The 18,691-nt window shown below is 39.0% G+C and overlaps 1 protein-coding gene across 1 annotated transcript in view; it reads right to left on the bottom strand.

The window, feature by feature from the left end:
* SLCO1C1 (solute carrier organic anion transporter family member 1C1) overlaps positions 1-17,823 on the bottom strand; it is a 32,774-nt gene extending 14,951 nt beyond the window's left edge. Inside the window, exons 1-8 of the mRNA XM_058655657.1 lie at positions 17,703-17,823; positions 16,368-16,519; positions 16,203-16,260; positions 13,582-13,730; positions 12,631-12,772; positions 7,055-7,187; positions 5,287-5,411; positions 1,416-1,562 (exon numbers count right to left, since the gene is read on the bottom strand). Coding sequence (XP_058511640.1) covers positions 1,416-1,562; positions 5,287-5,411; positions 7,055-7,187; positions 12,631-12,772; positions 13,582-13,710 — 676 coding nt within the window. The 5' untranslated portion in view covers positions 13,711-13,730; positions 16,203-16,260; positions 16,368-16,519; positions 17,703-17,823. The remainder of the gene's footprint in view (positions 1-1,415; positions 1,563-5,286; positions 5,412-7,054; positions 7,188-12,630; positions 12,773-13,581; positions 13,731-16,202; positions 16,261-16,367; positions 16,520-17,702) is intronic.
* Positions 17,824-18,691: the final 868 nt, after the last annotated feature.

Genomic DNA, 18,691 nt, shown 5'->3' on the forward strand with positions numbered 1-18,691 from the left:
TGCATTGAAAATGAATTTGATTCCTTACACTTCCAGGTAAAGGTTTGTTCATTCACTTACAGCTTTGAGGGACTGCTTTTGCAGAATCCTAGAATCAGCTAGTAAAGCAACCTAGCCTTGGGAGTACGGCAAGGACATTCGAGGAGGTGGCTCAATGCAGTGAGATCTGTTTTAACAATGGTGTTTGCCTATAGGACACCATTTCTGGGAACCACAGAAGTGTCTCTTCCTTGCAAAAGATTTTCTTCAGCTTCCATCTCACCACACAGCTTAAAACACACACATTTTTAGGAAATTTGAATTAACTGGATGTATAAAATAGCAGGTTGCAGATCCTTTTCGGAACAGACTAGTAAATGGAGAAAAGAACGGAAGCAGGCTCTGAGTTCGTGGTGAGAAAGGAGACACTGGGGCCCTCACACTTCTGGCTGCAAGCTTTCCTGCAGAGCCCAAAGCAATTATCCAGAGCATGCAAAGATGTTCTTCCATTTCTTGCTAAATACTGCCTTTTTCTATTAAGAATAAGACCCTCCGTTTTCATGATAACTTGCCTGGGTGCAACCATAACACCTGCTAGTTCTGCAGAGCACAGGCAGGGCAGCTCTAAGGGCCCTCACTGCAGGTCCCTCTCCACTGCCCAAGTACTATAAATCCTACCCATCTGTCCCCAGCAGGTAGTTCTTCAAAAGATCAGAACTCCATGACGCCAAGTTGATACACGAAACAGAGAACACGCCTTAGTTATTCTGCAACCCTAAGTTTCTAGCTTCATTCCAGGACATAGAACCCCATCATTCTCTACTTCCCCCCAGCAAATGCTGTTTAGAAGCATCTACACTGGGAGGTATGTCTTCGCTCCACCATATTGGCTTCTACGATGGCCACTGTTGAGCTATCCAAGGGGGACTGGTACCTGAGTGAGGCCTGGCTCTCAATCTCTTCATACTCTTCTGTACCCACTCCTACCTGCACTTGTTATATCAGAATTCCTTGTGTCTCTCACAGGAAAAATAAAAATGATTTAAATAAATAAAAAGGTGTTTTAGATTAAAATTGAAAGGAACTTCTAAGGCTCTGGAAACAAGTATAAAACAGATGGATACGTAAACACTGCAATGGTTCAGCAGGACTATAACACTGCCACTGAAAAGACTGTGGAAGTTGATGCCCTTGAGGCTTCCTCCACAGGGTCACACATTGCTGGTGAGCTCACAGTTTTTTTTATTTGTTTCATTTTTTTTTAATGCAGTGTTGGTTGCCTAACTTTACAGGTCCTTCCAACTGATGTGTCTTCAGCATTCAAATCTTCCCAGCACTTCAGAAATGCAAAAGTTGAATAGAGAAATTGGTTTTCCTATAGGATGGAATGGACCAGACCAGCTACCTGGCTTCCCAAAATGATGGGCAGACATTACCGATATAGAAAGGTGCGTTGTCCTCACTCGCAAAGTCATCCAGGTAAGCGATGCCCAGAGGTTGAATGGGAGTCTCTCCTAACCCACGAAGCAGGTTTCCGAGGAAAATATAAACCCACATGGAAGAACTGGCATCACCTTCACATTCTTGAATGAAAAGCAACCAAGGGTACTGCGGTTAGGTAACCATCAAGACAAAACACTGACACAGAATCGGAACCCAAAGGTGAAATGAGAAGCATTCATGATCTGATAGAAAGGAGACTGGAAAATGTTTTGCAAATCTTTCAACGTGCATAACACTACCATAGACGTAACCAAACAACTCCATCGCTTCTCATATTGTTCTCTTTACTTCTTATTTTCTCTCCTTTTCTTTTGTATGCACATCAAGCTATTTGAATTTCTACAATCCAGTAACATTCAACATCCTATTATGGGGCAAACCACATATCTTGAATGAAGACTTTCTAGCTTTAACTTCTAGATAGTTCTATTTTTCAGCAGAACTCTAAAGTAATTTTATAAGTAAGCAAGTTTTGGGCCGGGTGGCGTGGCCTAGCGGCTAAAGTCCTCACCTTGAATGTCCCGGGATCCCATATGGGCGCCGGTTCTAATCCCGGCAGCTCCACTTCCCATCCAGCTCCCTGCTTGTGGCCAGGGAAAGCAGTCAAGGATGGCCCAATGCATTGGGACCCTGCACCCGCGTGGGAGACCTGGAGGAGGTTCCAGGTTCCCGGCTTCGGATCGGCGCAGCACCGGCCATTGCGGCTCACTTGGGGAGTGAATCATTGGACGGAAGATCTTCCTCTCTGTCTCTCCTCCTCTCACTATATCCGGCTTTCCAATAATAATAAAAATCTTTATAAAAAAAGCAAATAAGCAAGTTTTACCTAAAATTCAAAATGTGCAATGGTTCAAACTCCAATACTGGACAAAACTGCCTCAAATTATGTTTATTTTCTAATGAGCAACAGTTTTTAGGATTTGGGGGGGACAAATTTGTCTAAAAACTTGTAATCTCTTATGATTTACCACTGGAAATTAAAGACCTTTCTGATAGCTTTTTTTCAGAGTAGAATTCCAAAGAAAGCAACTTTAAAAAAAAGCCAAATACTGATATGACTCTGTGTAGTGAGACAATGACTTCCATGTTTAAAACAAAGTATAACTTTAAAGAGTTCAGTCACTGTAATAAAATGTATAACATTAACAACCTCCAATAATTGTTACTGGTAGAAGTCTCCTCTCTGCCACTTGCTGGGCTAAGTGTTTAGCAGGCACTTTTAATCGAATCTTTTGAGTAAATCCATGGTCTGTAATTATTTTGGCCTATTAACAGCTCTTACAACGGCATTGGACTGTGAGGTGTGAGTTCTGAAGAACTGACAGGAACGACTCTGAGCAAGTGACTCAATGAGACCACAGTGCACTCAGCTGAACGTCTGTTTTCTGCCTTTCCCTTCTGGGAAAATACCCAAGGATCAAGAAATGTGTACTTTTCTTTCCTGGAGTTCTAATTTGCTTCCCAAAGCATGATGTGAGCTCCTTTTCTAAAAATTAATTCTAATGTCAATTCTAACCCTGACATTTGTGTAATTCCAACAAGGTCTTTTGGTCATCATTTTCGGTAAGTGTAGATGACTTAGTTCTTTGTATAAAACATAAGCCACTTGGGGTTATTAATATTTGAATTAAAGTAAACCCTTTAAAATGGAATCTAAAAGCAAAGAATACATTTTAAAATAAGAATTACGTATAATTTGTTGTTTTGTATCTGAGTCCCACTAGCTATCATTCAAGTGCTAAACCATGCTTATCAGGTAACTTTCCCCTTTACATTCAAAACATTTTACTTTAATTCTGTAACTCTAAAGACTACACATTGTTTGTTTTTTTACATTAGAGTTTCAAATATTTCCTATTCTTGCTTCCATTTGTATCATATCTCTCCCTGTCAAAATTAAAATAAAATTTCATCACTGACTATACACTGTATACGGATAAAAACTTTAGGCATTTCTTGTCTCTAGATGTGGGCTTATATAGCATTTACAGGGACTAAGGTCCTGGAATAGCCAGTTAAGCCACTGTCTGTGATTGGGCTATCCAGTATGGTTATTCCATTTCTAATCCAGCTCCTGGGAAGGCAGCAGGAGATGACACAAGTGTTTGGGCCAATGCACCCACATAGGAGACCAAGATGAGGCTCCAGGTTCCTGGCTTCTGTCTTGCCCAGCCATAGCAGCTCTCCGTTCGTGCCCACTGACTTATATACATCCTGGATGAACCTACAGTCTTCCCCATAGTCTCCTTCTTCTGACATGTGCTTCATCTTTTCACATAGCAGCAAAGGATAGCATTTTACATTTTATCATCTTCGTCCTTCACTACATTTCCAGATTTCTTTCAACCCTTTGGCCCCACTTATCATTCAAGCCTCAGACATTTATGATTCCTTGCCTGGGAGTAAAGACAATGAAAATGGAAGGACTAATGAGGAGGTAAGGGTAATTAACAGGTTTTATGGAAGAGAGAAAAAGAATTAGGTGGATAGCAGGTGTGTAAAAGAAACATTTTCTTAGTTCTTCAGAGAAATTGATTTCCCCAGTCAGGAGTAAGGAGATAATCCGAGTGGCAGGAGGGGGCATTCTGGCCATATTGAGGCTATGGAGAGAACAGAGGAAGATTTGCTTTACCTATTCTGAGACTTAGATATTGAAGAATCCGCATGGATAAAGCCATGGACTCTCAGAGCAAGGGAAAAAAATCTGTTCTACTTTGTTGTAAATTACAAGTTTCCAAGGGTGCTACATGCATGGCAAGGCTGTGCCATATTCACCAGTCACATCGACACTATACCTGTTGACAAAATGCCATGCAACCCAGCTCATGTGGGAAGCAGGATGATTTCCCTGGATTCAAGACCATTACTTCTGTACCAGGGAGAGCTGCTGTGTCAGACAGGGCAGGAACAAGAACGTAAGATGAACCCATGGTGACATGTATGATCAAATGGTGTGGCCAGCAGGGCTTTAGGCATTTAAGGTGACAGCAGACTGACAGCACCAGGAATCCTAACTGCCTCTGTAACATTATGCAAACTCCTAGAGCGTAAGTAGCACCTGGGAGAAAGAAGAAAGGTTATGGACATGGAGATGGTTTTTGCCATTCTATCGAACAGATGACACACAGTAAAGTTAGATAGACTTGGAGGGAAGAGTATACTCTTTTTATATCTGATTTTTACCTGAAAAACTATTTTCACTCTGATATCGAGGTTCTTCTTACACTAGAAACACTGCAAGAGTTTCCCTATATTCAATATTCAATATTCAATCATCTGCATGTTTTCTTAGGATTTCATCAGATACTGCTTTATGTTTTAGGGATATTTATCATACTATCTCAATTTAAGAAATAAATATTTGAGGCAAAAAGAAACATAGATTTTTTTATATACTTGCCATACCACATAGAAAGCATCACCAACACCACTGTACCTAAAAAGAATTTGTTTAGTTGACTTAAAAAACAACTTGGGTCAAGCGCAATGGCTCAATGTCAAATCCTCACCTTGCAAGTGCCAGGATCCCATATGGGTTCCAGTTCATGTCCTGGCTTCTCCACCTCCCTTCCAGTTACCTGCTTATGGCCTGAGAGGGCAGCAGAGGAAGGCCCAAAGCTTGGGACCCTGCACCTGCATGGGAAACTCAGAAGAAGCTCCTAGCTCCAAATCGGCCCAGCTTTGGCCTCTGTGGCCACTTGGCGAGTAAACCAGCCAACGCAAGAGCTTCCTCTGTGTCTTGCCCTCTCCCCATATAGTTGATATGCCTTTCCACTAAAACAACAAAAAACACAACCATCTTACCATTGTCTATTTGGGGCTGTGATTTCTCCATAGCGGAGATTGGCAGTTGGTTTTTTGATTCCAGGAGACAGGGAGAGAGGCTGAGATTGGAACTGAATGAAGATGAATACCGATCATATCTATACCTGTACAAAAAGTACATGTTCTTAGTGACAGGCTCAATAACATAATACATGTATTAGCCACATGCTTTGTAAGCAACTCATTTAGATACTAAACGCATCTGTGTCCATTTAGATTCTGTTGTATAAAAAGGCATTAAAAATGATGAAACATGGAATCACTAACATGGTTACTTTTAAACGAGAGACTTTTGTCCCAACCTGCATTCAGGCACTAATGGATGTACTAGGACTTCGAGGCAAGAAATTCTACAGCAGTCTCCTGAGTAACCTCTTGCCCCACCAGAATCAATTCTTCAACAATAATCAGTGTGATCTTTTAAAATGTAAGTTAGACTGGGGTCAGAAAGATTTGTTGAAGAGTAGCTGATTTCTTAAAGACTTAAATCTAGACCCAAGGAATTTTTATAACTGAGGAAGTACCGTCCCAAGCCCACTGAGTGCACACTGGAAGCCCAATGACTAAAGCAGCCAGCAGTAGAGGCAAAACAGGGTTTGGGCACATTGGAGACTCTCAGCTTTCTCTTTCTCCTCCTTGTTCACCATTAATCCTTTGTCACATCCTTGCAGAATTTGTGACTCAAGCAAACTTGTACCTGCAGAAAGGATGTCACAGAGGCATTCAGATAGCAACAGAAGTCCCCACATCCTAGCTCACTCTGCATGCTGCGGATCATGGGAAGTATCCAAAAGCGCAGCAAAGCTCCTATCAGAAGATTCTGTGTCCTGTACTTACAGATTGGCTAAGGAGGCCAAAATCCACCTGCACTAATACATACATAAGATCTGAGAATTAAGTCTCTGTCACTTCGAAATGTTAAGGATACAGTGATCTAGACTTGACAGTAATCAAAGATCACCTAATCTGTATTTTTGTTCAAATTCTTTTGCAATAGGTAATCCTACAGGTGGGTGGTACAGATAAGCATAAAAGCTGCTGGCTAGAAAGTTCAAGGACTTGTTTCAGAAATCCAGTTCCATAATTACAAGAATTTAGCCTGGACAAAGTCACCAAATTCTCTACTATGCGTCTACAATTAAAAGAAAAGAAGGCTAAACCCTACTTACCTTACAGTTTTCTGTCAGGGTAAAAATATTAAAAAATGCGAGGATCTGGAATTACTAAAGTGTGCAATATTAACAAAGTCACTAACAAAAGCACCAAAGATAGACTTGAATGCCACAAGAACACTGATATCACATTTCAGTTGATGACAGCCCAAGGTCTGCTGTCTCAACATTGAATGCCTCTGTGAGCTGTTAACATACCCCTAAGCCAACTGACTGTCAGACAGTACGCCACAATTCAGCAGTGACTGTTAAAAGCATTTATAAATTATCCACGAGACACTGATCACATAAAAGAACATTCTTTTTACATAACTTTTGCCTTCAGAGATGAATGAAAATGTCTTCGTTGTAACACTGAAAATTTTTTTTATATCATTGTACAGCATGCCAATACTTTTTAATAATCATTAAGTCATAAAACTACAAAACTGAAATTTTCTCCAAAGACATTACAAAAAATACGTATTATTTAGTCACAGTTTAAGCTTAACCTTAATGCAATTTCAACCATAATTGGGAGATCTGCAATGACTAGATAAGGTAAGAAAAAAAACCAGCAAATGCTTTACACTTACTGCTCCATGAAGAATTGAGGCATCGCGATGAGCAGTGTTCCAATGCCCATGACTAGGCACCCCATTCCAATTATTTTTGGCCTGTGAAGTTTAGCTCCAAAGTAGCTAACAAACATTATAACTAAGAGATTCCCTGGAGCGGAAAGAAGAAAGCATCCTTCAAGTTAGAGAACTTAGAAAAGATCAGTGCCACCATATCAACCAACACAGACAGCAGGTATAGCCAAGTTTTGTTCCAATTAGCCCATCTCCCCACGTTTGCCATCATTTACCCTTCTTTATTTTCATCTTGGATGATTAATGATATTTCCTAACATTTGTAACATCAACGACTCCATCGCGTCTTCAAAATATTTGGTCATACCTCTTATTTCATTGCACACCACAATTATTTATATATATTTTATATAAAATATATACAATGTATATTGCATACATAAGTACATTTATATATTTTACAAGATAGAAAGTATTATATACACCACATTTTTATAACAACCAATTGCCTTATTCTCTTAGATTTGACTTAGAGTTTTTGCAAGGAAATCCATCACTATTCTTTATTCATTAAATTTTGCCATTAAAATTCCTACTAGGTCGCTTTTGAATTATACATTGCATACTCTTCCCCCTAGTTGGTAGCCTATAAAAAAGAACAGACATAACTGTACTTTGTCTTGAATGAAATCAGATGAAATTCATATTTACACAAATGGTTATTCGCAATGTGCCGATGGATTTTTTTTTTTTAACAAAAAGGACTGAAACAGAATTTGACACCACATACACATCAGGTGTCAATGTGTCCATTAGATAACCTCAATGTGCACCTACAGTACAAATTTTATGAAATGCAAAATCTCCATACGATATGCCATCCCTTTGCTGAAAAATCGTTTTTCAGAGCATGGGATTTTTAAGAGTTGGAATTATGTCTTCCCAAAATGTTTCCAGTGAAGCATGTAATAAATTAGTTTTAGCTGATGATAGTAATGACTGTATAAATAAGCTTCAAGGAAAATTTCTCACGCTTTGCTGTGCATAAAAATTACTGGAAGGAAGTTGTGGGGGAAATGGACACTTGTTAAAAACACAGATTCTTGGCAGATCCCAAAAGTTTCTGATTCCACGGATCTGGGAGTAAGCCAACAAATTTGCATTTCTAATCCTAGCTCAAGTGAATTGATGAGGTTCCTTTCTGGAACACATGTAGATAAACATGGTATAGGGTTTCAGATTGTAAGGGAATTTAATGTTTTAAATATTTTTATTTGGGACTCATTGTTTTTAAGAAATGGATTGCTATCTAGATTTAATGAATTCCTGACAACTGATGGGTGGCCTTGCTTTGAAGTTCTTAAGCTTCTGTTTCCTAGCAAAAATGCACCTCCTTACATCTGTAAGTGATCATCAAATTTCCTACTGTTTAGTCATGCAGCCAGCTTTAGTCTTTTGGGAAAAAAAAAACAGTAATTTTAAAACCCTTGAGAATAACAGTAAAGATACTGGGAAAAGTGGCCTGCTTTTAGGCTACAGGAAGAATTAAGCTCTTCTTAATGTTCATATCTTTAAACATTGAACATAAGGCATTCCTTTTCACATTCAACCATTCAGAAGAAGCTATTCTGTATCACATTACGCTGATAACTATGTCTGCACTTTTTGGGCATGTCTATGGTAAAAAAGCTAAACAAAGTGAAAGCTGAATTTCAGGTTACAAGTAATCCCCTCCCATCAACATCTCTCAACAAAGGCCTCATACTTACATTATACTACTCTGCTATTTAGTGAATATTTCAAATAGAAGATGATACAATTTCAACATCTAGAGCATCTGCACAAGTTTTGCTTCCTTTACGCAGCATCCTCTGTGAATTCTTAAGAGGCAGACTTGGAAATTTAATGGTGATTAATAATAATAATAAAATTGGCTATCAGAATTGCCTCCACACCTACTAGCACAAGCCCAGAGACTTCCATAAATTCATCTTTCAAACAAGCAGTGGTGGATGTTCAGTGTGGCATTTAAGATATTACTTGGGGTTCTCACATCTCATATAGAAGTGCATAAGTTTGAATTCAAGCTTCTTTCCTTTCAAGCTTCCTGGTAATTCGATACCTGGGAGATGACAAGCTCTTGGGTTCCCACCACCCTTGCAGGAGACCTGGGTTGAAGTCCAGTTCCTGGGCTTTACTCTGGCCAAGCTCACACTGCTGTGGGTGATTGTGAAATAAACCAGTAGATAACATTCCATGTATCTTTCTCTTCTACATCTATGTCTATATGATCCATCTTCTATCTATCTATAATTCAAATAAAATTTTAAAAAACTTGAAAGAACAGTATCTTTTTTGAATAAATATAAATATGCACTCTATGTATATAGTGTGCATACAATGTGTGTGTGTGTGTGTGTATGTGTGTGTGTATTAATGAGCCATTGGAGCCAAAAGAGGATAAGAAAAACATAAGAAAAAGCAATTACAGCTAAGGCTTAATTATAAAGATAAATGTGAAAATCCTTAACTAAGAAATATCAAGCCGTATAGTTTATATAAAAAAATACTTCACCCAAGCAGAAGGCACAAGGGTATCACCAAAAAACAAAAACAGAACAAAACAATAACATACCAAGTCACTGTAAATCTGGCAAATAACCTCATGTGTATCTTAAAAACACTCAATACAATTAGTCATTTATGAATAGAAACCAAAATCTGAGGAAACCAATTTTAATGTATATTAACAAAATCATGCAGCAAGCATATGTGCTGCTCAATAGTGAAAAAATTTCAAAGCATTTACATTTAGTCAGATACAAGAGAAACTTGCTTATCATCATTGCCTATATTTGACATAATGGCGCTGCCAATGAAATAAGAACGAGAAATGACAGATCTGGGGTGCAAGTGGTGCTATAATAGAATAATCCTCTGCCTGCAGCACTGGCACCCAGTATGGGCACTAGCTCAGGTCATGACTGCTTCATTTTGGATTCAGCTCCCTGTCTGTGGTCTGGGAAAGCAGCACAGGATGGCCTTATTCTTGAGCCCCTGAACCCACATGGGAGACCCAGAAACTCTAGACTCTTGGTTTTGGATTAGCTCAGCTCCAGCCACTGTAGCCATTTGGAGAATGAACCAGCAAATAGAATATCTTTCTTTATCTCTCTTCTCTGTAAATCCGTCTTTCAAATAAAAATGGATAAATCTTTTATTTTAAAAAATCTAAAAAAACCTTTTTTTAAAAATTACGGTGAGGAGCCTCACTTATCTGAGATACATGTAAATAACATCAGAATATCTATGATATTTGAAAGCAACTGAGAAAACCATAAACTATTTTAGGGCATATAGTCTTATAAAATAGTTACTATCTTGAGAATAACTCAGAATAATGCTTATGAATCTAGAATCCTATCTTGGCTACTTTTAATGAAAACTAACAATTCTTTGGTTAAGATTTATTTTTCTTTATTTGAACAACAGAGCTACAGAAAAAGAGGAGTAACAAGAGAGAGACAGGGATATTCTGCCCCTGGGTACACTCCTCAAATGGCCACCACAGCTGGTGCTGGGCCAGACCAAAGCCAAGCATGAGCCAGGAGCTCCATCCAGGTCTCCCACACTGATGCAGGGGCCCAGGCATCTGGACCACCTCCCCTGCTGCCCCAAGCGCATCATTATGGAGCTGAACCAGAGCTTATAGGAGAAGCTGGCATTGCAGGCAGCCTAATGCATTATACCAAAACACTGACCCTTAAAACTCCGAGCTTTTCATCACATGCAGATACTCTTAAGCTGTATTGGGATGTAGGAATCCAAGAAAAGCTTCATAGAAGACTATTTCTAAGTCTCTTTAACTTTCAAATGTTTTTACACCATAGTCTGAATTAAGGGGGAAAAATCCAAGTGTCACTTGACATCTAATTCTCTCTGCTCATATCTGGTTCTTGCTGCAAATTTGCTTTATTCTTTTCATCCACAACAGCTTCTCCTTAACAAATTGCATCCTATGATATAGGTGAATCCCCAGGGTCCTTTCTTCAGTTTATGGTCATTAGTAGGAAAGACATAAGGAATAAATCAACTACCTAGGCATAGCTACAAGATTGTATCAGGGAGTAATGCACTCAGAAATGGCTGAAGCTTGTAACACAACTGATCAATCTTGCAATCCACTGACCGATATCATCTACGTTATCTGATATCTTATGAGCAACGTAAAATCTTACCCCTCCCTTCACGCAAGATCATCCAGCATTGTGTGGGAACTGTCTGACACTCAAATTATAGATCTCATTTTGGCAGGCTGGTTCACTGATGGATTTTGGAAGCAAAATTTTGAAGGTAAAAGGTGACCTATCTATTCTCACCTTTTTATGTAATATTTAGAGCCAAAAATGAAGCATACAAGATAAAAAAATATCAAAAAGCTAAAACTGTTTCTTACTCATTCTGCAAATTCATCAGGTAAATTTGAAATGGGAACAAGATTTGACTTGAGCAAGTATCTGAGTTCCAACAGGCATTAAAGATTGCAGAGGGCGTTACTTTGTTTACTTACACAAAGAACTAAAGCCTCTTAGCACATCAGTTCTCACAGACTAACTAGGATTACAGTCTTAAAACTATTTCCAGAACAGTGACCCAAGTCACTTTTTTAAAGGGGAATCTACAGTCAATTTCTAACAAATGCTACTTGAGAGCAAAATGTTGACTATTTGCTCTTTGCCATTGTTATTGTTAACAGAATCCATTTTCTTGTCTTTCCACACCACCAAGCCCTAAAACTCTCTTTAGGGTTGGATTGTTAATCACTGAAGTCAAAACTTCCTAAGCATGTTCACTTATTGTAAGGCAGATCATTAAAGAAAGAGAGAAAGTGTGAGTGAGTGAGTGAGTGAGTGAGAGAGAAAAAGAGAAAAAGAGTGAGTGAGAGAGAGGGAGAGGAGGAGAGAGGGAGGGAGGGAGTGGCAGAAAGAGAAAGAGAATAAGAAATTGTCATTCTGATGATTGATTCCCTAAAAATGGTTACATCATTCAGAGCTCAATCAGGTTAAAGCTGGGAGGCAGAAATTCCATTAGGATCTCCTGGATGGTGATGCAGCCCATGAACTTGGGACATCCTCCATGGTCTGCTGCTTAGCCCCGTGCAATGCAGCACCAGCCGCTGTGGGATAACCTTGGAGGGCTCATTTGGGTTCTTTCACATCATTTAAACCACAGTACTCCCAGCATATATCATTCTTCTATAAATACACTTGTACACTTATGACTCAAAGTAGCCATTAGCATATGGTACAATACTCTTCCGGGAAAGTCAATCGCTCTGATAGGGAGCCCTGAATTGCACGAATGTCATTCAACAGTGACCACATGGGGCACTGCGTTTATTGCCAGTTGTGCTGAGAAGGCAATCACCTCCACAACAGCACAAAGTTTGGCAAATTCTGTGACCAAAGAAGGCTTCACGAGTTGGATGCCATGAGAAAAGAGCCCACAGAGATGGTGTCATTCAGCCACGCCTAGAATAAATGGGATTAAACATAAAGTCAGTCATCTGTGCCACTTACCAATTTCAAAACTACCATCAATCACTCCCACCAGTGAAGAGGGGATATCAAACCTCCTCTCAATCTGAGTGATGGTGCTCTTCAGGTAGCCTTCTGCCAACGCTTTTGCAAAGTAAACAAAAGACAAGGCTCCCAGGAACATCTGGAAAAATGACAGATCATGTGTAGCCTGACTGCAATTTTGAGAAAAAAGAAAAAACACTATAAACTTACTTATCAAATGGACAGGTAAGATGTAAACTAAAACAGTGAATAACATCAATTTTACTATCAGCGATGACTTAATTCAAAGACTTTTACAGATTTCCTTCAGCCTGGAGCTTCTGTAAAATTCCCCAAAATTCAAATGCTCCTCCTAGAATTTCGAATGTGTGTTGGTTTACATTCAGCATGAACGCTGACTTCCCTACTTCACCTTCTGTTCTCTTTCACCAGAAGGCATTCCAAGGAACATAACTTTGAAAAAGATTAGAGTGTTTTAAGGCAAAGAGAGGAAGGGCCTGTCAATATAAAGGGAAACAAGGGAGCATCATAAACAACTCTACCACTCATGATGTGTTATAACACGATAGACTGAACAGGTGTCAGTACATACAGCTCCTAGTGTTCCAATTCACACGTGTCAAATGCAAACTAAAATACTTCCACAATGTAAAACATTTTCAAAAATACACGTTGCATAGTTGGAAAGGCAGGGGGTCTGTGATGGAGTAGCTAAGGGGAAAGTTAGCATGCATATGTATATATCACTATAAAGTATTTGCACATATATTCAATACATCATATACACAGTATTTATAGTATAGAAAGGTATATGTATAGTATAAAAAGATTAGAGCCACAAAGAACACCATTTTAAAGGCAAGCTAGTCCTTTACCACGCTACTTGAAAACCAGGAGCTGAACAGAAAGGCAAGAGCATCAATACAGCCTAATTCTTTTCCGCTCTACCTTTAGCTCACCACAGCATGCTTGTTTTTCCTTAGAGGAGGAAAATTCTGTCTCAAAAGAAAGACTTCCAACAGGTTGTCCTGATGCCTTGCAGAATAACTGGATATTTTCTTTGGATGAAGTGTCCATTATGAAAATGTTCTTTGGAGCTGTCAAGGTTGATTTTAAAAGGAAGAAAAAAAATTAGACAACATCTATACAATTTCTTAAATCCTGTCTTTATTTCACAGTGGGTTCCAACTCTATAGTTAAAATTTAAAGTGAAGCTACTTTTGTTACCACAATAAGTTGGCAAAAATTTTCAATTAAAATCAAGCAGGATATCTGATGAATTAATCCTGCTACTGGGACTCTGCAGCCAGCATTCTTTTTCTATCACTCCAAGTTTAAGCCTCATTATGGCAAACAATACATTTAAATGTTGTCTTTGGAATAAAAATGAGGTAGAATTTTTCTAACTTTGTGGTCTTGCCAGTTTAAACTAGGAAAGGAAAGGAAGAAGAGGAATTCATCCACTTCCATATTGATTCATTAGAATTGAGTCTCCAGAGCTTTTTAAACCTTCTGCTTGGCAGAATGAAAAGGTGACATTCATCATAGACTCAGCTGCAGCCACAGTACAATTTCACACACAGCAACAACACGAGGGATCTAGTTTTCATATAATTTTGGTTTGAGAAACAAAGCAGCAGTCAGGTTGTGTATCAGGCTTGGATTTAACTCAGAGACAAGTTGAGTCATTAGTGTGTCTTACAGTAAGAAAGACAGTCACATTTCCACACACTGAATTTTCTGCCCTTGACTCCATCCTGGCCACTATCACACATTCTGGAGCTATATTCTCCATGGTTAGATCAACGTTTACATGCCCTCACTTTTTCAGAATTCCACAAGGTTTAAATTCACCTGACAAGCTAATGTAAATAAAAGGATTAAAAAACGAGCAACTTTCAGATATCTTAATGTCCTCTGATTAATAATTGCTCATTAACAGATATCTACATTCTTGTTATAACTACAGAAATGACACTAGGATTATAATTTCGCGTATGTATGGAAACACCACCTTGTACATGTGCAAAATTTTAATATACCCTGACCCTCATATCCAAATTAGAAAATGAGGTAACAATGACACAATTTACTGTGATACGTAAATTAAAATCAGAGGTATTAAGCAGTTTAAAGATTGAGCTCTTTCTTTCAGAGATTTACAAAATGATAAGAGAAAGAATGGGACAAAAAGGCCCAGCTTTTAAAAACATGGAGTTTTTTTAAATGGACAAAGAAAAGTAAGCAAAAGCTAAAAATCTAAATGAAACAGAGAGTTGCTAATTGTAATTAGGAAAAGACAAAGGGTGAAATGTTAATGAGATAAAAACATCCTTAGAAGCCTAAGATACCTAAGATACAAAAATTTATAATTTGTAGAAATAACTCTAAGACATTAATTACCTGTATTTACATTAACTGGAGCAGAAAAAAAAAGCTAGAAATATACGAAGAAAAACATTCTACAAATCTTAAACTCAATATGGGGGATAGATGATTTAGTAAGGGTGTGTGATCCAAGGACACCTTTTCAAGAAAAATACTAAGCAAAGAGAAAGAACTATTCACTTGACAAAAATTATCTTGATAAACAAATCTCATACAGATGAACGTATACAGGTAAATTCAAAAGCAGGCCCATGAGTTAAAAAAAAAAATCCTAAGTCATTAGTTAATATAGGTAGGATTATTGTAAAAATTTGATAATTGATATTAATTAATTGATAGCTCAAAATTATACATGTTTCTGATTTTAAAAACACCCTGAAGAATTTAGAACAGATTCTTCTTTTCCAGTATCTGACACCGACAGCCAACTTCACACATCCACTGAATAACCAGAAGATGAAAAGGGAATTAAGAAAGTGGCTCACGCAATGACAAACAGTTTTCTTAACAAAGTACTGAGTACTTTGAACAGAATTCCTAGAGAGATCTAAGGGCCAGTACTATAAAATACCAAAATAATCAAGTGACCTAAATGTCCAACAAACTATTGCATGTACTTTGCCATAAAGTCTTCTGACGCCATTGCAGATTCATGTCCAGGAATAAATTTATGAATACACATGGAGCGCACAGGTGCCCTGGGATCTGCAGGAGCACTTGACCCCTCTGCTCTGGAACAAGGACACAGACACTCTGGAGCAGTCTATGTCCAAGGGCAGTAACAGATAAAGTCAGGAGGCATCTAAGGTCACCCTTCCCTTCTCTTAGACACAGAACAGAGGAAAACAGCTGGACCAGCTGGATGATGCTGGATGATGCTCCTGGGCAGCAGCATCCCTCATTCACAGAGTCAAAAAAATGACCATCTCTTGGGTATTGCCAGAATGTGTGATCCCGTCCTCCAACACACCCACAGCTAACACAGATAATTATTTGTGTCAGATTCAGATTTAATCGCTAGCTGTTTTGTGGCAAGAGTTTCTAATCCTTGCAAGAATCCAGTAACTTTAACATTTAAACTCCCATTTTGAAACATGATATAGCTCAGTAGAAGTGGAGTATTGAAAGGCATTCAAACCGTAAATGCCAGAGTCAAAATTGGAACATAGATGTAAGTTTACCAGATTTCTTCAACCAGGATCATCTGTGATTTACACCGGTCTCACTGGGGCCCAACCACTTCCTCGGAGAGGTGCTCTGGATCAAACACAACTGTTGCCAAGATAGGCTTTATGAGCATCTCTCCTGAGACAATCTGATGTGACAGTCACAAAATACAGAAGAACAGAACCAGATCTTACCCGGAGGTGGAGACCAAGGACAGCCAGTTCCTCTCAGTGTGAACAGCAAGAGACTGCACCCCACGAATACAGACTCAAAGAGGAAACTGAGGTATATTCCACAGCAGTTTTGAGCAACGTTTGCAGGTGGGCACAGCCTGGGCAGACACAGACAAGTGCAAATTAGGAGGGAGAAAAGAGGAAGGGCATGGTCTCCCTGCTGGACAAGCTCTTCTTTTTCGTCTTTCCAACTGGCCTCTTTTCTCTGGCAGTCTGCAGAGTGTTGGCCACGCTGGCAAGGCCACTGACGTGCATCTCGGCTCCTGGGGCACAGAAGGAGCTGAAGCCTTTGAGCCATTTCTTTGCAATTTGCTGCAAGTTTAAGGCCACACGTGATAAAGCTTTCTTTATGGGAGAGAATGAAAAAAGAAAAGCCCGCTTGTGATCTTACTTGCTGATTTTCAGAAAACACAACAGCACTGGGTACAGAGGCTGAGGGAAGACAAACCAGAGAAGCCAAGGGTGTCTGGAACAAAGTCCCTCCCTTCCCTTCTGAGATTTTAAGCCAGCCTTTCCTAGGACCATCACTGGAATCCTTGTGGTTATTTGTTTTTCTTCATTTTTTTTGTAAAGCTTTTGGGTTAAGTAACTGCATGATTTCCTTTCTTGCTGGGATTCTAGAATCTGCAGGAAACAATTAACAGGCCAGCTCTGTAGATCTCTTTTCAGAAACAGAGAAATCTCAAAGAAACACGATCTGCTGTTCATGTCCTCCAGTCTTGGATCTTGAAAAAAGGAAAGGAAGGGAAAATGGAAGTGAGAGAGAGGAGGAAAAAGATGAGGGGAGGGAAAGAACGGTAGGGGAACCTCTGAATTTCAGGCACTGTGTCTGCTATGCAATTCCAAGAAGACACAACTGTTTGCACAGAATATTTCCCAAGAGAACAAGTTTAGAAGACTTTGAGCAGTACTGGTTTGCACCAGATTTCTACCAATAAATCAATTAGCTCCCAGAATTATCCAAGATTTACCCCATTCTTAAGTGGCTGGGACTCTGGGTTGGACACTTCAGTTTGATTAGTTCCAACTTTTTCTTTTCTCAAGCAGTATTTTAAAACATTGTTATTTGAAGAATTAAATTTATATTATGTATTTTAAAATACGTAGCAAATAACCAAGCACTAAGGGATTGCAAGGGATCATCATTAAATACATATTTGATTTTAGCTCACACAACGGTTATCTTAGGCAACCAATATTATAAGCAAACTGTTACAAAAGAAACAAAAAAGGGGGGGTGGAGGAGGATGCTAGGAAGATAGGATTTTTCTTAAATCTTACCATAAAGCAATAGTATATCCAGACTCTGAAAGACTATTTTAAAACTCGAGCCAAGTTTGCCATCAAAATAAGCAGGCAAGTATCTTGCGTATAATAGACTTTCCAATGTATCGGACAGTGGACATTGGCCTATGAAAGATAACAAACATACATCAAGCAACAACACAAAAGATCTACTGCTCACCAAGAAAAATAAGTTTACGCTAAGCATGTCATTTGGGTCTCAACTTCCTGTCAGGACTCCTTTCCTTAATTTCACAGAATTTATGTAAAATAATAATTTTAATGGATCCTATTTACATAGAATTCAGAGCTTCCTCCATAGAACCTTGCATTCGGCCGTATCTTTCTTGGGCTCTCATTTCATTTTCACACCTTAAGTGAGAGATAAAGACACTCTATCTACCAAGTATCAAGTGGTAACTACTTCGGGGCTTCCTGTGCCCTAGCCTCTGACACTCAAGTTGGCCAGTGAGGGTCAACCTGATAATACACAACATGTAAATGAATAAGATTCTAAGGCTGCAGTGACAAAGTTGTAGAATTGGGTGGTTTAAAACAAGGTAACTTAATTTTCAAATGCTTCTGGAGGCCCAAATCCAAGCATGAACCAAGCATGAAGGATTTCTTCCTTGCCTCTTCTACCTTTGGGGGTTGGCAACATTCAGAGTCATTCCTTCGAAGACAGAATAATGTTTCGCTCTGGCAACTGTTTTTGTGGTCACATGGTTATCTTCCTCCTCTGTGGCTGTCTTCTGTTCTCTAAAGCACATAATTTCAGTGTCTTAAAACCCACCCAAAAGGCCTCATCTGAACTTGATTACATCTATAAATACTGTGTTTCCAAGTAAGGTCACATTCATGGGGCGGGGGGGTGGGGGGGGTGGTTTAGAATGTCCTCGTATCCTCTGGGAACTCCATCCCTAACTTGCATGTTCTCATTTTTCTTGCTTCCTATTTAATATCATTATTATAATCACTCCCTTCTG

The sequence above is a fragment of the Ochotona princeps genome, chromosome 27, assembly GCF_030435755.1.
Source record: "Ochotona princeps isolate mOchPri1 chromosome 27, mOchPri1.hap1, whole genome shotgun sequence".
Taxonomy (NCBI): domain Eukaryota; kingdom Metazoa; phylum Chordata; class Mammalia; order Lagomorpha; family Ochotonidae; genus Ochotona; species Ochotona princeps.